The sequence below is a fragment of the Artemia franciscana genome, chromosome 10, assembly GCF_032884065.1.
Source record: "Artemia franciscana chromosome 10, ASM3288406v1, whole genome shotgun sequence".
In the NCBI taxonomy this organism is placed as follows: domain Eukaryota; kingdom Metazoa; phylum Arthropoda; class Branchiopoda; order Anostraca; family Artemiidae; genus Artemia; species Artemia franciscana.
The window spans coordinates 5742596-5764321 of NC_088872.1; the positions used below are offsets into that span (position 1 = coordinate 5742596).

A 21726-nucleotide genomic window follows, 5' to 3' on the forward strand; every position below is an offset into this window, starting at 1 on the left:
TGAACAACGAAACACTTGTGAGAAACCTAGGGTACTTTTTAAGCCGTCTTTTCATGTTTATTTAGTAGCTTTTTCTTTGGACAATGTCTGATTAAAACAATATCTCGTGTTTGTCAAATTGGGTGTTATTTAGATAAGAACAGAGAAGCTATTCAACGAAGTTTACAGGTTGTATACAGATGTTACCGATGTGTATTTGGTAAACAGTCGGTATGGATAATAAATGACACTGATGAGGCCAATTCAAACACAGATAAGCCAATTATAGGAGCTGGTACACAGTTTAAATATTAGAATGTTGTCAAATTCAACCCAGAGGCCGCCGTTATAATAGTAAAAGCATAGCAATGTTCAAGCAATTCAGGTTTTTCAATCTTCCAATCACCCCCCCCCAAAAAAAAAATAAAACACCGTAAATTGTATAAAAACATTTGATCCGTTGTTTTAAAACTAATTTTTTTTTACCATCATAGCCCTTTGAAAAATTACAGAATCTTTCAAAATATGGCATGGTGTATTTAGACATTTCCTCAGAGTTTAGCAAGCCTAAGAAATGTGCTTGGGAGGATGAGGTAGGAGGCGGATGTCTGCCGAAAAGTATTTTGACGCAAGTGTAATTTTTTGAATACCATAAAAATTGTCCTTTTTACATATTTTTGTCGTCTAAGGAGGGGACGTTTAATATTTGTTAACACACCCCTTCCCATTCAAAAAGGGTGCCTATGGTGTTCTACACGAAAAAAGCAGCAATTTCAGGTTTTATTCGAACAATGGGACCAGTGACACCAATTTGGAAGGGGTAGCAATTGTCCCATCTAGATTTTAAAGAATACCCTTTTGTATTATTTTTACCAACCACCACCCACCGTTCACCCTCCCCAATATTTTGAAGATACCTTATTTTGCATTTTCATTTATAATCCTAGCCTTCCTCTCCTTTTTGAAAGTAGGGCCTGTATAGAATACATTCTGAACGGGAAGGGGGGGGGGGGTGAAAAGGCATTTCAAAAATATTTCCCCGGATTTAAAGAATATATTCCAACATCATATATCCATTTATTCTACATTCTTCAAGCTCGGGGAAAAGTTCCCAATTCTTGCTCCTAACTCTGTGCATAATTTATAAAAGTTCTGCTTGTTAGGTGACAAAATAGATTTGACTTGTTTACACGTTCAGTCTAAGCAATTTCTAGAAATGACGTATTTTAATTTATTTTAGTAATGAAGGTCCCCCTCCACTCTGCAGTACATTTTGACTACACAAAAATAGGCCTTCGAGCATTAAGAACAAATAAATTAAGAATAAGCTTTTAAGAACCCTTGGGGCATTTTAAATTTCATTTTAACAATTGTTTTCAATTAAGATAATTGTTAATCCCTCAAGTATTCCCACCGACAGTTGTGCCTCACCAAGGAGGTGTTATTTTCACCTCTAAAATGAAAGCTCCCTAGAGATGAAGTTTGTTGACATGATGATTTCACCACTAGAATGTCAACAAAAAATGCATATGAGACAGTTTAGACAAATTTGTATCTGAGGGTTCCTTTCTGATCTCTTGAGAATACCTAACCGGATCATTCGTCACGGTTCCTCTCTGAAGAACTTATATGGTTTCAATAAATGCTCTCAATGGCCGCCATGGCGCATATCCTTTTAAAAGTTCAGAAGACAATTTGTTTTCAGAGGTGGCGCAATTGCACTGCCTAAATAAAAAGCCTTAAGCCGACGAGGGCTCGGGTATATTCATCAGCGGTATATTCGTTTCTCCAGGAGTATATCAGATACAAAAACGATTTTTTTTAGATAGAAACATACGATTTTCATGAATCAAAACCACTTGGGGGGGGGGGGCTGAAATTTGACAAAAAGCTAAACACCAGCTTTTGACAAATATACATGGCATCCGGGATAATAATAAGATAAGAAATTACACATAATATAGCAAAATCTTGAGAATGGAGGAGGAGCTTATTCTTTCTTAGCTTTTTTCAATTTGAATGATTACTAATTAGCTCAGACAGGCACTTAAATTGGAGGGGGGAGATATTTTTTTGAGTATTTACGATTATCCTGCATATTATTTTTTGGGGGGAGGGGTGTCAGCTCCTCATTGGCTCCACCAAAAATTACATATTTGCCTGGGTTAGTTTAATTTTGATTTAATATGCCCGTGATTCAATATTAATATAAATATTAATTTGTATTTAGTTCAGTATTGTAAAATGGGAATTCAAGAGATTAATAAAGGTTAAAAATGGTTGACAAAGACTAGGCCAAATAAATAAACACAAACCTTCAAATGATGTTTAAACTTGAAAGCCTTTTCGCAGTAGTTGCATTTGAACTTCCTCAATCCGGCTGATTCATCGTGGCTAATCATATGACGCTGAAGTCTATACACATTGGCGAAGTTTTTGTGGCATATATTACAATTCTAAAAAAGGAGAATGAAATAAACCACAAGGACGTGACAAGGATGGGGGGACTGGATCTACACTCCCCTATAAACAGGAAGCGGGTTTAGTTATTTACAGGGGTGTCGTTTCGAGGAGCAAGGGGACAGTTTTCCCCCGAATAATTAGGAGAAAATAAGAATTATATAGCCCTTGCCCCTTGACTATCCGGATATTGACCCCCTTGCCTCCCCCCTCCCAATAAAAATGCTGTAGCTACTCCCATTGTTGTATAATGGCTTTTTAAGCATACAATATCAGACTACTAAATTTACAGTATTGAGGGGAAATTCGAATTAAATCAAAAGACGCTATGTGCATGCCAATTGTCAAAACAGCGTATCTCAAGAATTGATTTGAGTATTCAGTTGGAACCTCCAGAGAATGCTCAAAGGGGATAATCATCATAGGCACATCACTTCCTATCATTCAGGAAACGATTAGGGATACGATCAAAAAGACAGTATTTGTATGCTACCAAAACTACTACAACTACCACCACTACTACCACCAGACAACTCCATTTACACTATTGACGAGAAATTCAAACTAAATCAAAAGACGTTATGAGCATGCAAATGGTCAAAATAGCGTATCTCAAGAATTGATTTGGTATTAAGTTGCAACTTCCAGAGAATGCTCAAAGGGGATGATCATAATAGGCATATCATTTCCTATCATTCAGGAAGTGATAAGGGATATGATCAAAAAGACAATATTTGCATAGTACAAGTACTACAACTACCACCGCTACTACTACCAAACTAGTCCATTTACAGTATTAAAGGGAAGTTCGAACTAAATCAAAGGACACTATATGCATGCAAATTGTTTTCAGTAAAGCACAAATTATGTTCTGGTCTGGAGAATGCATGGGGGTTGTCAGTCCCACTCGTATTGAAGTGAGATAGCCATTTTGTTCAGCATTATAGAAATATCATTGAAACTTGTAAAGGAGCTAATTCGATTCAAAATTAAAAGTTCTGGTGCCCTTTTTAAGAGTAAAAAGTGATTGGACGGCAAGCAGCCTTTCTGTTCAGCATAGTAGAAAAAAGTTTCATTTTCTTCAGCATAGTAGAACGGTCCAGCAACTATGTCTTTAGGGGCATTGGGCAGGTTAACCCCAAAATTATGCAGTTGGCTCATTATGCTTTAAAACTAAATATTGCTTTAAACTAAATCGACAGATATTGCCTTTATAGTTGCCAAAAAGATACCTTAGCAATATTTCGAGAACGACTGCGGGTATTAAGTTGAAAATTTTTATTTTACAATTAATATTTCTGCTCTTACAATTTAAATAAATAAATATAGTGTAAGTGTATCCAGCTTGTCACAAAGCATAGATAAAATCTTTTTGGAATGATATTAAGTTATATTTTTCAGTTCAATTTCAGGAGTTATAAAAGTAAAAAAATACTGTTTGTCTAAAGATTAAAAATTGTAGAAAAAGTTTCTCCAACATACAAATAGCAACCCAAACCATGGATTCTTATAGAAAAAAAGTGATAAGTTATAAAATATTTTTTATTTTTCATGAAAAAGACTACGTCAATAAAAAACGAATAAAAATTAATTCAAACGACTTTTTCCTCAAAACAACTTTTTCAAAGAAAAGTAAAGAGCTCCATTTAGCCAAAAATTAGCAGAAATAAAGTCAAATAATCTTCCAGGCATAAAACTACCACAGACCACTGTCAATAAACATATGGAACTCAAAACGAACAGAAATTAAAATAAATAGCCGAATTAAACCCAAAACGAGCAGAAATTAATATGGAGTAGGGCTCATAGCCCCATACCTTCTAAAGTCCAGAACATAATTTGCACTTTACTGAAAAAAAAAATTTAGATGCTTTCACTTTTTTTTACTTTCATAAATAAAAAATTATTAGAACTTACAGGTTAATTTTCAATTAAGCTGACAATCCACGGTTATTTTTTTTTTTATTAATTTTTCCTTTAATTGAAACTCCTAAAATTTCCCTTAAAGTTTAATCTTAAATCCTTTAGTCATCAGTAATAAGTCATAAAAAGAGGATTCCATGTTTTTATTTTTTAGGACAAGAATCTTTAAACGTTCCTATAATACTATTCGGTTAGCTTTTGCTATCTTCGATTTTGTTTTTCCAAGGGACATTTTAATCATGGTTTCCTTTTAATTTGGTCAGAAATTTAACTTTCAAAGCGAATTCCTACTTCTTTTATTTATTACAATTCGCACAATTACGGTTACATTAAATACTAAAATCATTAAATACTTAAATACTATTTTAAATACTAAATTAAATACTATTAAATACTATTTTAAATACTTACGCTATTTTAAATACTAAATTTAAAATGTTAATGATTTTTATTTTCACAATATGATATTAAATTGCGACTTAAATTCGATTCCTATTTCCGAAATTAAGTGATTGTGATTTTTTGTAATTTATGTTATATGATTTTAAATTGTGTGATTGTGATTTTTTGTACTTTTGTAGTTTCTGATTTGAGTTTCATTTGTTTATTGATTGTGGTTTGTGGTAGTTTTGCGCTTGGAAGATTATTTGACTTTATTTCTGCCCATTTTTGGCCAAATGAAGATCTTTACTTTTCTTTCAAAAACTTGTTTTGTGGAAAAAGTTTTATATCAATATATAAAAGTGAAGACCGAGAAGCAGAGGAATAAATTGTAAAAAAATCTTGTGAATCAGAAGTTTTCGTTTTTCTTATTGGCTTTAAATTTTGCACTCGAGAACTAATAAGGTTGAGTCCAAATCTTTTCGACTTTAACTTTTAAACTTTTCTTTGGTTTAAATTTCACAGAGAAGGTTTTAAAACCAAACAGATTTATAAGAGATAGGGTTAATTATCTTTCCAAAAACGAGGAATATTAAGATTTGCTTACAAAAACATGCTACAAGTGTGAATTATTGGTTTGGCTTACTTTAAACTCTAGAATTATAGGAAAACAATAAATTGTTTTCCCTTTTGTTAGAGACGGCCCCTGTCTATGAAAGAAAAATTACACCAAAACGGAAATATCAAATATCAAAACGGATTAGCATAAATGTTTCATCGTAAAAGACCCTTTGAATAGCCCCTCAGTTCGACAATGATGCAAGCTGAGGGCTGCTCATTGTGCTCTTGTCTGCACAGGTAAATAGAGCATACGGGATTCTCATCTCTAAGGTGCTCCACTATTGACAGGTCTCGCCCGCATAAAAGGTTTTTACGATCAAATTACAAACTGTGTTTGTTCAAAGGAATTCATCAAGATGTGATGTGTATTGTCCTACCTTCCAGGTGGAATAGTTTATTTTCTTTTCTTCTTTTTTTTTTTCAAGTCTTAGCCTGCAAAATGCATTCAACCGTAAGAACGAATTCCCATGCTATTAAGAAAATTAAATATAAAAAACAAGTCTTACTTTCAACTGAAAGTAAAGAGCAGCATCAAAACTTAAAAGGGACATAAATTATTATTTTTATGAGGATGTTGCCCCCCTCAATACCTCGCTCTTTACGCTAAATTTAGACTTGTTCAAATTCTTTAAGAGCAAGTCGTGGAACACAAGGGTCGTCTAATTAGAACACCAAACCTTTTAAAAGTTCAAAAAATTAGCGTAAAGAGGGAGGTATGTAGGAGGGGACCCCCTCCCACATACATAATAATATTTGTTCGTTTTAAGTTTTGATGTTGCTCCTTCCTTTCATTTACTTGTTTTTTTTTTTGTTTAATTTCTGATTATTTCCAAATAATGCTGGGAAATCTAGCTTCCCCTCCTTGGGAATTCCCCCCCCCACGGAGAATCCATCCATGGGAAGTTTTTGCCATGTAAAACATCTCCCCCTCCCACCAGGAAAATTCAACCCAACCAATTCCATTCTAGCTGAAAATTTCCCCAGAAAATTTCTTGCGGACGATTCTGGCTGAAATTTTTTCTTAGCACTTTCATTTGCTAAATCCTTTAATTTCTGATTGTTTAAAATCATGCCAGATATCCCCCTCCGTGGAAAATTCTTCCCGCAAGTACCTCTTTCTGCCCTCTAGTGGAAAGTTGTTCCCGTAGGAAATTCCGTCAGGAGAGTTTGTCCCATGGAAAACTTCTTCCATGGACCCCCTCCCCGTATGGAATGAGACTCAAGGTAATACCAATCCGGTAAAATTTCCATTCGAATGAGTCCTTTCCTGATATTCTTGGACTATTGGTTTGATGCAATCCCCCATGGAGAAAACATAAAAAAAAACAAATAAACACGCGTCCGTGATCTTTCTTCTGGCAAAAAAAAAAAAACACAACAATCCACATTTTTGCAGATAGGAGCTTGAAACTCATACAATAGCGTTCTTTGATATGCTGCATATGATAGCGCTAATTTCATTAAGATTCCTTGACTTTTAGGGGATGTTATCCTCTATTTCGAAAATCAGGCAAATTTTCTCAGCCTCGTAGCTTTTGATAGTTAACACTAAACTTAACAAATCTTATTCATTTGCGATGATCATAATAGGCCGATTCTTTTGGTATAGGGTTATCTATAGATATAAAAATTGCGTTTTTAGAGCATCGGTTACTATTGAGCCACGTCGTTCTTCACTTACAGTTCGTTACCACGAACTGTTTGATTAAGTCAGTTATCGACTACCGTTATTCTAAAGCCCTTATGCTAAAAATTTTCGGTCAAAGAGATGTTTTAAAACTCATTACCCTATTAAACGACACACGCTTCATCGATTGATCTGATTCCATTTTCTGTATCTTATTTAAGTTCCGAGATTGCCGGAGTTTCTATTTTTCCTTAAATCCGAAATGTCTCCTTTTATAAAATCAAAAAATAGTTGGGAGAGTATTTTGACATCATAATGACATTTGTCTTGTTTGGAAGGTTAGATATAAACCTTCGTACAAACAACTGTTCGCCAACGACAGTCTAAAACAAAAAAACATTTTCTTTTTTTTCTCCTGTAAATATGTGACATAATTTTTTGATTTACTGCAATCATCAACTTATGCTTAGATAATTTCATCTTTAATGTACTTTTTACGATAGCTGTTTTACGACTTCACAATATTACCAAAAATGTGAGTTCGTTGTACAGAAACCCATCTTTTATTTTTACTTTGATTCCTTTTTTTTTCTTTTTTTTTTCTTTTCTTTTCCTGTTTCTTTAATCCTTGCTTTTTGGTGCCATTGGATGCTGTCCGCATCCACTGATTAATATTTAATGAAAACAAGAGGTGGGGCTTTATTGTATTATTACTGATCATGAAGCAGAAGCAAATAATTTCTTAGACCATACTGCCTTTTCAGTTATACTTAAAATGTATAGGAAATATAAAAATGAGTAAAACTGTTAATTGAGACGGTGGAACTTTGAAAAGATAAAAACAAAAATTTTTCTTTATATAAATACTAAAAAGTGTCCGAATATTCCAGCTTCAAATCTGGAAACCTTTATCAGCGGGGGAAAAGGGAGGATTAAAAAAATTATATTAGCGGCTTAGTGCTGCGATGAGTTGTCAGTAGTAGCAGTAGTAGTACGTATTATGTGTATGGTCTATCCCGCTAAAACTTGCTCTTTGCGGAGGGGTAGACTTGAATAAGTAATGATTAATCATTATGTAATTCCGAAACGTAAATAACAAAAGAACGGGACCTGATTTCCTTATTACTCCTTATTTTATAATTAAAATCATAAAATAATAATATAAATAAATCATAAAATAAAATTATTTATAATTATATTTTATAAATATATAATTTATAAAATCATAATTATTATATATAAATAATAAATATATATTATACAAATATATTTTAATATATATATATAAATTTATTATAAATATATTATATAAAAATATATTTTGTATTACATATAAATATAAATTTATATTATAGATTTAATTATATATTTATATATAGATTTAAATTATATTTTATAATTGCGACGTGGAAATCACCACTCGACACTTAATTTAGCACCACCTTTCATTTTAATGAATTTTTATTATTTTTCATGATTTCTGCTATTTTTACATGATAATTTCAATTTCTTTTGTATTATAAAACTAATTGCAATAGATCACCCCTTTCCCACTCCCAATAGTGGTTACATAAATTCCATCATTAATTCACGTGACCGGAGACAAATTTATATTGAACTTGAAAAGACAAACTAAAATAAACTTCCTGGGGCGTCTAAAATAATCCACAAACGGACCACAGCTTGTCTTGCGTTAATATGTCAAATTTCATCAGTATTTTACAAAGAATCAACACTAGAGAACATACTACTGCTACTATCACTACTACTACTACTACTACTGCTACCAACAACTCACTGTACACCTCCCCCTCACCCATCCAATCTAAATTTTAAGTTTTTTAGGATTTCGAGGTACTTCCTGTTCAAATTATCAAGTAAAACTTCCCTTTGTTGATTAGTTGAGTTTGTTGATAAGTTACGAATTAATTTGGTAAACCCTTTTTCTACGCAGTACACAAGTGGTAAAATAAACTTAGAAAGAAAATAAAATAAATGAGTCATAAATCTCTAATGTAGCCAAGTATTGATAAAAAAATGGATTAATAATTCCCGTTTTATTTTGACAGGCAGACTCAAAATTTATTTTTTTAATTGCTCCTCCTTGGTGACATCTTTGGACTAGAATCAGTCTGCGTACTGTCACCTCAGTTGAACAATGGGGAAACTTCAAAAAACATTTTACGAGACTTCTAAGAAGTTGTCCCCACCACCAAATATTATATCTAATTCCTAAAAAGGATTCAATTCCACAGCTGGTTACACCTATATTTCATAAAGAATATAAATATACGAAAAACCAAATTTGTTATTAGAAAAATAAAGAAACTGAAAACATGTTAACTATGATGAATTGTATGCCTTAATAATTATACCTTATGATTTGTAGCCTACCTTATACCTTATAATTTTAATGAATATTTATATTACGTTTATGTATTCTCCCCCAGTCCCCTAACAAGCCTCTCAGGGCCCCCTAAGGACGAGATCCCCTCCTCCCTGGAAACGATGCCACATTATGATGGAAACAAGACAACCTTAAGAAATGAATAAAAAACAAATTGTTCCAATTTACATATTAGTAGAGATAAAGATCCAGGTAGCACCTGCCCAACCCCCAATTAAATTACCTGGCTGAGTTAATGACATTAGGGTTGCCATAAGCAATATATTCGCGCTATTTGTAGCATATTTCCCCAACTGACGTATGAGTACATCTAAGATAGTAGTACTTTTTAGTTCGATTCTATTGATAAAGCGCCATAAGCCACAGCAGCAGCAGTTGCCACAAGCAATATATTCCTACTATTTGTAGCATATTTCCCCAGAAAACTGACGTATAACGCGGTTAAAACTTCTATCTTAACGCCACAACCTTTTAAAAAAATATGCAGAATTTTCCAGAATGGTCCCAATATAAAATTTGGATGAAGTATATAACAAGGAAAGTGGTATTATTGTTCGTATAGATGGAAATTCTTCGCGTTTATGAGTTTTATGTGTTTTAACATAAAACGCGGTTTAAAACTTCTATCTTAACACCACAGCATTTAAAAAATTATGCGTAATTTTCCAGAATGGTCCCAACAGAAAATTTTGGATGAAGTAATATATCAAGTTAAAAAATCACATTTTTACACGAAAACTTGTTCAATTCTCATTTATTTATTTATTTGAAAACCCGTGTATAACAGCATAGGACATCAAAATCATTTTTGTTTACTCCCTGGGCCTATCTTAGGTCTGCTCACGAAAATAACAATTTTCTCAGATGTTTTTCGATGTTTAAGAATTGTGAAGTTTTGTGGGTAGTACCATATTTTCGTCAGTGTTGCCACATCAAACCGCAAATATAAAACAAGTAAAGCTCATTAGATAAATTTGACATCATTTTTGTCCGTATTAAATTCAAATACTTTTAATCCGCTGATTCCCAAAGTGAACTATATCTTCAAAGGAAAGGTGCGCCTTGTTTTGCTGTTAGATACCATATTTTGAGATATTCTACCGCAAAAATTCAATTTTTTTTATTTGTTAAGACAACTCTTCCAAGGAGAGCCATACCTTATAAGCTGTTTGGTCACATATTATATTTATGTTTAGCTTATTTTGCTGATTTACCACCAAGGTTTTCTTTTTTAAACTTGGTTTAAGAAACAACCAAAAAACTTGCATACGATGTATTTTTCATTACAACTGAATTTTCAACTTTTACAAATAACTTAATATATAAGTTGTGTAAAATCCCACTTAACCAATTCCAGCAATTAGAATTCATGTTCAATGTCATTGGAACTCGAAAGAAAAGAAGATAAAAAAAAAGAAAGTTCGCATAAACACAAGAACAACAGCAATTGCACGTAGATTTCTATTTTCTATACGTATCACGGATTATTCTTTATGGTTGATTGTATATGGCTATGCTGTTTGACCTATGTGATTGTATGGATGAGTAGTGTTAAGGCCTCATTCAAGTGCTGGTCTATATTAATCACTAATTTAGGAAAACAGTCTTCCTTTTCTCCTTCTGTCTCCTTTTTTTTTTATGTGTTTGTGCTGTTGCATTGGTGATTTCTCTTTTCATTATATGTAGACGTATACGTATACTTATGTATACGTATGTATGTATACCTATATGTATACGTATTTCTATGTGTGGATGTAATTTTCTATACGAAAGAAATTACAGGTGGATTATAATTCAACAACAATAATTAACAAGAAGTGGCCTGCTGCTTGCTTTTTATATTTTTGAAAAGTCAGTTTTCTTCAAAATGATCTTTATTATATTTTATGCCAGTCCTGGGACATGTCTATATTTATGAAATTAAAGGGGGGGGGGTACTCAAAAAAACTAATTTATATTGCAAATTCTCAATAGTTTTTTTTCGATTCTTTTTTCGATTTTCGATATAAAAAGGTACTTCAAAATTTTGGGGTGGTCGTATTCTGAATAAAAAAAACCTGGCGTTTTTTAAAGGTTAGGGATTCGATCTCTTTTAGTGAAGATATAAATAAATGGTTAAGAAAAAAGTTGAGTGATAGAGGGCGGTCTGAAGTAATGATTTTATAATACACATTAAAATAGAGATGAAAAGTTTATATAGCGTTCCTTTGATTTGGAACAGAATAGCATTAACCACAAACAATTGACATATATCGGCAATACGGCTAATCCTTTTACAAATCGAACGAACCGCCGGCTTTAAGCAGGTGAAAGCAATCATCATCTCAATTTTCCTCATTCTACCTTAGTGGATAGGAGGGAGGGGTACTATTCCAATTTATACTACATTGGGGGATGAACAAAAGCCAAGCGTGCGTGAGCGGCCAGGGGGAGACAGATTTCCAGCATCCGTCTTTTATGATAAATCCATTTCGGGTGAGTGAACAGATCCCGTTTTCGATATTTGCATTTTGTCGCCCTGAATCGGTTAGCTAACACGCGCGCAATCACAATGAAAATCTGAATTTATGTTACTCTCAATAAAGTCCGACAGGGGGCAATCTATCACCTGCTCATGTGGCTGATCAATAATGCAATCACTGCAGGGTGATCCAGGTGTATATGACGTAAAAGGGGTGAATTTGCTGGGGGTACGAAACCCTTTAAAGATCAGACGATAAGGGCCAATAGTAAAAAAAATCTTTTGACGGTAGCTTTCAGCTGATTGAATCCGACAAATTTAGAGTGCTTGTATTTTCGTAATGAGGGTTGTATACAGTTCGGTTGATTTTTCTCGTAGCAGTTTTTTTTTCAAATATTTTAGCAGAAAACCAACAATTCAGCACCCTGAATTTGTCAAAAGGTCCATAAACAGTAGTCAATTGTACAGATAATTTTATAACGTAGAGGGTGGAAGGTGGCGAGGTAGGAGGGGGACAAAAACTAAAACAGGCAAATTACATGGTTATATAGGAAAAAATACAAAAAAATATTAAATTTTGAGTTGAGGAGGGGACACTCAGCCTGATACCCCCTTTGTACTTGTGTTTTGTACGCTTGAGTAGCTAGATAAATCTCTTTAACCTCGGACAAAATCTGATTTTTAAAAGCTATAAACCAGGCACGTAAGCAGGGGCTAACTCTAGGGGCGCACTTCAGATGGAGGGAGGGGTATTCAGCTAAAACTCCAAAACAGGCATATTGTAGGAATATATATGAAAATAAAAAGAACATTGGTAAGTCCTTGAAATTTTTAAGAATAGGACCAAAGTCCCCCGTCTCTGTACACATGCCTCATATGGCTCAATGGGTAAATTTACCCTAGCTATGACTCGACATACCCTAGCACTCCATAGGAGAGCTCTTCTTGCCCAATTGTGTTGCCACAGGGAATCTTGTGCCACCCCCTCAAACCTGGAAAACTATATACAAATATCGCTATCGTATTTTTTCATTTGCAACGGCGTCAATTGGGATATGAGGCAAGGGCCATGTGCCCCCAGATTTCTTTGCCCCTCATAGATTTTGAAAAAAAACTTTTTGGGAGGAGCAATTTTCATTTGAGGGCCATTTTCGGTATTTTCATTGAATAAATTAAAAAAAAAAACAATTTCATCCTCCCTAGATTTAGATAAATAGATTTTGCACCTTCCTCCCCAAAATGTTCGCGAATTGAAGCTACAGTTCCCTTAGAATATAAAACTTGGTAGAATACAACATACATAACCTGTATTGTCAGCCTTTTTATAATGATCAGACAGAAAGTAGCTAATGACAGGGTATAGGACTATCTAATCAAGAGACTTACCACTTGGGAATTTGGAGCATGACTTAGCTCGTGTCTTTCCAAACTGTCCTTATCACCGAATTTCATTCCGCACTGAAAGCATGAATATTTTCTCTCTTTTCTTACGTCAGATTTTTCTGAAAAGTCGCCTTTTTCACCATGAAATACTTTCAAATGGGTTCTAAGTGCCGATAAACCAGGAAAGCCTTTGTTGCACTGGTAGCATTTGACAAAATATTCAGTTGGAATTTCTTCGTTCAAGTTCAAAGCACCTGAAATAGAAAATCCAGGAGAATGGAAAGTTTGGACTGGAACCCATTTTTCAACTGTCATCTAGCGGCTTTAGGATAATGATTATAAATTAAGGTAGAAAATGAAGAAAAGAGCAATAAAAGCTTGATACAAGATTCCTCCTAGTTCATTTAAAGAAATACTTTCTAAAAAGAAAGAAAGTTTCTTTCTAGCAAATCACGGTCTTCAGAAATGCCATTTGAGGAGGTAGACAAGACTGCTCCCTATTTTCACAAGAAATGGCTGAAAGTAGGGGTGGATGTCGATCCAATGGTTTGGGTGAGGTCCCAAAAAGTGTAAATCTGTATCCACCCTTGGCTGCAGGGACGTATTTGCTATGGGGCAGGGGGGGTAGCTGTCTCTCCAAGACATCGGCTTGTCCCTCCCCCAGACCAGTTTGCAACTCCCCCAGCTGAAATTTAGTTTCTTCCAAAATCTTCTCAAACTAAGATAAATCTGCATAATTCAAGCTTCAACAGAAATAGATCAGTTTTTTAGTATATGGTTATCTTTAAAGTACTATAAAATACCTGTATAGTGCTTTTATAGTACTAAATAGTACCTCTATGGTACCAAATGGCTTATTTTTTAATTCTTACTGTCATTTTCACTTGATTTGGAAAAATTGACTTCAAATTTGCCCCCCCGGATTTTAATGAAATTACGCCACTTCTTAGCTGAAAGGACTTCTAAATATGTGTTTTAACAGAAAATATGGAAGATTCTAGGTTACACAATAATTCTTGTTTCTATCAAATTCATTGTATAATAATGAACTTCGTGGCTATAAAGGAAGGACACGCACGCACAAAACGGGAAGGGTTCCATAAGATCCTTCCAACCCATTGTCTAGTTACATGATATTTTATAGGATATATGTTTCTATACACACAGTGGGGCAGACCCAAAAACTCTAGGTCAGGGCTCAGGCCTACAGGGCGTGCCTCCACTGCATATCCTTGGAATTTTAGGCCATTCCCAAGTGAAAGTTCGTAGTGGTCCTTCTAAAAGATTGTCTGGGTGAACCATATGGCCACAGTGTTGTATTAGTGTTTATTTATGCCAGTTATGAGGAGGTCTAGAGCAAAATCTTGGGGGGAGGTCCAATGTGACAAGGGCGCCAGTGAGCAAAATCTTGGAGGGGGCCCAATATAACAAAGGTGCCAATAATTGACCAAATTGACAAATGTATTCTAAAATAAGATTAAAAAACGAAAAAACTCTTGGGGGGACCTCCCAGACCATCCTTGATCCGCCAGTGAATTTCATAGGGAATGAAAGAAACAATCGGAAAATGTCGATGTTTCAGGGCGAGAGGGGCTTGGGCATGACCTTCCGCTATTGCAGTGTTATATTTACTGACTGTCATTAAAATAATTGAAACTAAAAATTTACGACCAATTAAAACTAAGAATTGTAGTAGTCCTACACCATATTACAGTATGTTATAGATCCGCACCTGTGGTCGCACGTAGCTGTGCTGGACTCAGGCGGCTTGGTGACGCATGGAGTTGCTTGTAGTAGTAGTAGACCTAGTAGGCCTTATATTAGGCTCTTTGTTTGCAGTTTTGGTCATTAAAAGTAGCATAAGCCCTATATATAAGCCTGTCCTAGACAGGTTATGTCAGTTCTAGAGACCTTTCTGAGCTCAGTAAATATCTAATTGAGCAGTATAGTGTGTTTAACTATGTTGAATTCCGACAAGGAAGACTTAATTGATTACTATGAGTACCACAGGTTTTGTACGGTGTAGAGGGAGTATTGGGTCCATCCCTACTTGGGAAAGAATACAAAGTCTCATCTGATCTTAGCAGGAAAAGAACTGTCTCAAACAGATAGAAAATTTACCGCATTTTACACAATGTCGCATTTTACAGAATTTGTACATCTTGTACAGAATTGTACATCTCTTCATACTTCTCCACTTCTATGAATTTCATGTTTAATTCTTGGTCTGACATGCAAAGAGCCAAAATAATTGGAGACGATCAGCGCAGTAGCTCCCGAAAATGTACGGTCAACAATCTGCAACGCAAGTGTATAACCATGGTTAGAGGCTCATACGGAGCTGATTTTAGACTGATTGGAAACCAGTCTTATCCGGATTGACTCGTGGGTGGGCCCCCATTCTACTTCAAAGCCATGATCACAAAACAGTTGCGTGCGCAATTGGTTAGCAATTCTAGTCTCAAAACATTTGCCCATGGGCGCTGGGCTTAAGACTCGAAGCAAAGGACTTAGTCAATTTTTAGGCTATGTTTTCTATTCAATTTTCCAAGCCTTACAACTAGGCTGCTTTCTAAAATGCAAAAAATCCTTTCAACTAGATTTGGTCAAGATAAAATAATTAAAAGGTAATTTAAAACATTTCATTATAGTTTTTTCTTATTGAAAGATTAGTGTAAACCCCGTAAAATCTTCTTAGGCCTTATTTTGGCAAGACAGCGAAGGCCCATCATTCGGAATTTCACCCTTTCAAAAACGGATCCGCCAAGGGGTCACAACTTTCCATCCCTTGATGCACACCTTGGAGTGTCACGTGTGTTGCTTAGATCCACTACGCATGGCACAGTTCCGCCACACATGAAACAGTCTCTGCCATGCTTGGCATGTCACCCCTGGTGTCTGCGGTTTCTAAAAGTCAGCGATCTCTCAAAATCAACAGCCCAAATAACAATCTGGGAAGCTATCTTCAAACCCCTACCTCCATTCCTATCGCACTTGGAACAAATATGTAAAGCCCCCCAAAAAATTAGTACTTTCAAGAGTTACAGGTAGAGAAGGATGAAATTACAAGTTCGCATTTTTAATTATCAATGGGTGAATCATACTGCCAATTTGAAACAGAAATAACAACAAAATCAGCGAAGCTTAGGCTAAAATTTGTATAAGCCTAAAGCTAGGGCTATTGAGAAGGAAACATGTTAAGAAAACAATTCTTACTTCATAAAATGCAGAAAAATTGAAGCTAATTCATTTGAAGGCACTTCCAATATATTTGTATACTTTACCCCTACCCCCATGTACCCCCCATGTGCTAATGCGCAAATATATAGCCAGAACTATATATTTCTGATTTCTTTATTTCGTCAACGTTGACTTAATTTACGGGTACACAGGTTGAAAAAAGAGCAACACAGGGTAAAATCCGTGAGGCATATATAATTTGGGCGATATACTTAAAAATTGGGGGAGGGGGGTAAAGTATTGTGGATGGACCTTCAAAATGGGTAATCTACAATTTTTCTGCATATTATGAAGAAAGGATTGGTTTCCTAACATGTTTCCTTCTCTATAGCCCCAATTGTTATTCCTTTTCTGTATTAATTCGTTAATATGCCTAATGGGACTAGGTACACCCCGAAGCTAATACGATAATTTGCCGATTTTGTAAGTTTGCATTATTTGTTATGCTTATCAATGGCAAACAAAGCCAACAAAAAAAGACGTAAAACCAGCGTATCTTTGTATATAACCTAGGGCTAGTCTTTACCCAGCATTGGGGGGGGGGGGGTTAGGATGCAAATGCAACAGTAGCTATTGTTATATTTGGAAAGAACACTTAATGTGGAATTGAATGGTACATTCATTTTTAAGCCATTGGAGTTAATCTTATACAAGAACCCTGGTTGACGAATCAATTTCAATCTACAAAACTCGAGTTGTCCTTAGCGCAATTTTAAGTCAATTTAAAATTTAATCTATGATAAAAAAAACTGTAATAGTAACTGACTGATAATCTAGTTGATAAATTATCAATAATCTAATAAATGACTTACTGATTATCCGATTATTTCATTTAAACTTGTCCAATCCATCAAAATTACAACTGAAGGCTTCTTGTCACGGCTTGTTCATAAAACCGAAAGGCTAAATAGGCTACCATTTCTATAGGGCATACCGTTATCAAAACGATCTCACGTAATGTTATGACTCAGGATGTGATATATGAATGAGGGGTAGGGAAAGATAAAAGCCGAATTATCAATGTCTATGGTCAAATGAAAAATAGGCATTATATTCAATTGAAATTTAAAGGTAAAATAAAAATGGTCTTATCTGTTTTATGTACTTATAACTCACAAAAAAGAAGCATACTAATGGAATGGGAAACCTCAATAGGCTGTTAAATAGGCCTTCGAAGAGAATGGAGGGAGAAGGAATCAGACTATACTTTTGATGCATCGGTGTTCTTTCTTCTGGTAAAATAATACAAAATTTCACATTTTTGCGGATTTCCTGGTGGGATTTCCTTTAAGATTTCTCGAGTTTCTGGGGGTGTTTCATGGCTTTTTCGAAAATCTTGCAAATTTTCTCAGGTTCGTATTTACGGAAAGTTTGTGGAGCCAAATTTTATCTACATACTACCTACCAATTTCAGGTTAGTCAGTTTTCAAAATAGCTTTTTTCTTCCCAATAAAACTGATTTAACGAAATTAAGAATCCCTCTTTTGAAAGTAAAATTTTCCTGATATTAAATAAAAGAAAATATCCAATTTCAGTTAGTTAATTTATGTACAGTTACAGGGCGGATCTGGAGCATACTCTTGGGGAAGGCCCAATGTGACAAGGGCGCTAATGAGCAAAATCTTGGGGGGAATATGACGAAGGTGCCAATAATTGACCAAATTAACGCATTCATTCTCAAAAAAGAGCAAAAGGAAAAAACAGGTTAAGAGGGTGCTGGAAAAAAATATTTTGGGGGGCCCCTCCCAGCCCCCTGAATCCGCCAGAGTACAGTTAGTCAAATCTTCAAACCAGTGGCAAGACTCATAGAATCGATACTTTTTTTCTTATTTTATCGCAAGTTCAGTCTTGGGTAAAGACAGGGTGTAAACAATGCAGGTATTTTTGATTGTGGAAAGAGAGATAATTTTAAAAGTAAAAGTCCTAAAACATAAAATAGATCGCATCTTTAGAAAAGAGGAAAATTATGTAACACTGGCAGCACCGGGTTTACATTGTGATCAGTAGGGTTGCCACCCCTAGTGTTTTAACACTATTTTTCGTGTTTTTATATTACCTAAACTAAAAAATCACTAAATCAGCACATAAATCACTAGATTACTGGAAAAAAATCACTAAATAAACCAAAAAATCAGTAAAATCTAGTGATTTTTTTCACCGGTTTGCAACCTGGTTAACAGTGATCCAAGATCGATTCTTGAATTCATAAAAATCCCAACTTCGGCTTTTAATTAGAAATTTAAACAATATGAAAGTAATATATAATTTTGTCCTATATATCGTGCTGTCGTGCCAGAAAGTTGTATCACTCATTGTCAGACTTCCTGAAATAATGGCAAAAAAACGCTTGTTCGAATAGTCGAATCATCAGGGCAAAGTAAAACAGGAGGATAAGGGCCGTATCCTGGATTTTTTTTCGGGGGGGGGGGGTCAAATCCCAGATAAAACCTTGAGGAGGATAAAAAAGGGACTCGCAATACATTGCCCGCGTGGAAGTTTTTTTGTGGGGGGGGTATTAAAAAACATTTTTTATTTTTTGAATGAGAAGTCCCCACAAACTTAAAAATCTGAAATATCGTGAGAGGGGCCGGAGGCCCCCGCGGGTAAGTCCCTGCTGATCCCTCTTTGAGGGTAGCTTCAAGTTCAAATAAATTATTTTTAAAACAAATAAGGACATAGATAAACTAGGTAGATAATTTCGAAGACCACACTACCTCTCCATGACGAAAGTAAAACAGTTCAAAATAGGGATGAAACCTTTTAATTGACAGTGAGTAGATATAAAATCATTTAACCGGATATTTCGAACAAATATACAGTTTTCATCATCAGCAGTAAAACTCTGATGATTATTACCAAAATGAGTTCACTGTCAATTAAAAGGTTTCATCCCTATTTTGAACTGTTTTACTTTCGAGATAAACTAGGCCGAGCCAACACTTTCTTAAATAATAGTATTGTAAAAGCGATAGCTCGAAGTAATAATAAAAATAATGAGAACATTGATATCAAAATTTTGACAGAGATAGAGAATGATTCCCATGAGCCTAGAAAATAAAGCAAACTTGTATAAAATTAAAAGAAGTAAATCTAGCCAAGCTTTAAAAGAGAATGAGATAACTTATAAATTTGTTTTTGGCAATTATTTCATAAGTGTAAAAAATGTCAGATATGGCCTTTTAGCGTGATCGCTACAGGGGTGTAGTTTGCTATGGGGTAGAGGTGCAACTGCCAAGCTGAAATTTAGTGTCTTCAACAATCTCGTCAAATCAAAGATAGGCCAGGGGTAAAAAATTAGTATACAATTGAGCAAAATTATTTATACTCAAACCCTCACATTTTGTTACCAAATAGGTGTTGGAAAGAGTTTAATTAACAATGAATAGCTAAAAATCTAAGCTATGTATCAATCATGTTATTATTAAAATTATTCACGATTAAATACTTGAAATTGTTAGTTTATTGGCTTAACAAAAAGGACCTCTTTTTGGAAATATCAATTATCCTATTTTTATGTATATATTTCAGTGTTTCAGTTTTTTCACATATTAACAGTAAGCTAATTTTCTTTTTATTCTAAAAATGCAACTTAGTTCTTGATATTTATTCTATAAATTGCAAATGTTAAATCTAATTTTTTTCTTTTCAATTTCTTGTTAAAACGGAAAAAATTATTTTTAATTCATTTTGATGAATTATTGGCGAAAACTTCACTAAGAAGTCAGATAATAGGTGGGGTTCTTGTTACTACCCTCACTGTGTATCATGCTGTAGTAAAGTAGGGGCAGTCCGAAAACCGATCCCTAGTTTTCCAGAATGCCAAAGAACATTTTTCCCCAAAAGAAGGCTTTTATCCTACTTAATTCAAGCATCTGCATAAACAGATCAGTCTTTTTAGTATACCTTTGTGGTATACTAAAAAGACCCCCATATGGGGGTAATTTTTAGTATGCCTTTGTGGTACTATGTAGCTCATTTTTTAATATTGTTTTTTTTTAAATATTGGCGTAATTCTGAAGAAATTACGCCACTGGATTGCTACGATATATTCCAAAATAATGTTGGGTATTAGTTTATAATTATTTCTCCTCGAGAGGAAACAATAAATTCTGAAAACAACTTTTAGAAAATTCTAAAATACCTAATTATATCACTCCTAAAAGCATTTCACTTCACTTTACCCCACCCCCTAATGTGCAAATATATAGTCCGAATTATATATTCTCCGTGGATTTTTTCGCACGTGACTCTTTTCTTCAAATATATTTAACGACACAAGAAGCAACGTCGACAAAATCAGGAAACGGTAAATGCATGGAGAATATAAAATTTGGGCTATATATTTGAAGATTAGGGGGAGGCAAAACACAATTAACGGAAGCGCTTTTAGGAATTATAAATATTTTATAATTTTCAAAAGTTGTTTTCATAATTTGATAGTGTTTGATTCTGAGAAGGATTGATAATATAATTTTTAGAATTATCAGGATAAATTCATACCTGGCCAGGTTTGTGCAAGACTCCATAGCCTATACGAGTATGCCTGTCTCTGCTCAGCTGTGGTATTCTTTAAGGCTAAGTCCATATTACTAGTTTCCGCACATAAGACCATAGGCACACCGGTAAACAACTGATCAAGTTAACCTTGTTGTATTTGAGTTTCGTTAGTTTCTACTTGACTCACGAAGCGCGCACAAAATTTCTAAGCGGCTTGGAATTGCTTGCTTTCTAAGGAGAAGTCTCCACCTGGGCTGCGCGTCGCCGTAGGCGTGGCCAAAATGAAACAAAGAGATGGTCCCCGGAGGAACAAGTTGATAATAAAACAATTGTATTGAAGCAATAAAAATAGAAAAAAAATGAAGCGTGGGAACTATTAAAATCCTTGTTTTAACCACTGGCGTAGCAGGAAGGGGGTAAAGACAAAAATCTGGAAAATATACAAATATGAACTTTGTAAACATACCGAGCAAGTTGGTTAGAAACGACATAATTATATCAAGAGTTTACATCAAGAAGTATTTAAGAGAATTTATATCATTAAGTATTTAAGAGAGGTATTTAAAGAATTATTTAGAGAAGTATTTAGAGAAGTATTTAGAGAAGTATTAAGAGAATTATAAGTATAAGCATTTTATAATAAGAATAAGAATAATTATAAGAATAATAATATTAATATTAATATTAAGAATAATAATATTAAGAATAAGAGTAATTATAAGAATAAGTATTTAGAGAAGTATTTAA

At 34.4% G+C, this 21726-nt stretch overlaps 1 protein-coding gene across 1 annotated transcript in view; it reads right to left on the reverse strand.

The window, feature by feature from the left end:
* Nucleotides 1-21166, reverse strand: part of LOC136031702 (zinc finger E-box-binding homeobox protein zag-1-like) — a 52604-nt gene extending 31438 nt beyond the window's left edge. Inside the window, exons 1-3 of the mRNA XM_065711397.1 lie at nt 20983-21166; nt 13246-13496; nt 2295-2435 (exon numbers count right to left, since the gene is read on the reverse strand). Of these exons, the coding sequence (XP_065567469.1) occupies nt 2295-2435; nt 13246-13496; nt 20983-21094 (504 nt within the window). The 5' untranslated portion in view covers nt 21095-21166. The remainder of the gene's footprint in view (nt 1-2294; nt 2436-13245; nt 13497-20982) is intronic.
* Nucleotides 21167-21726: the final 560 nt, after the last annotated feature.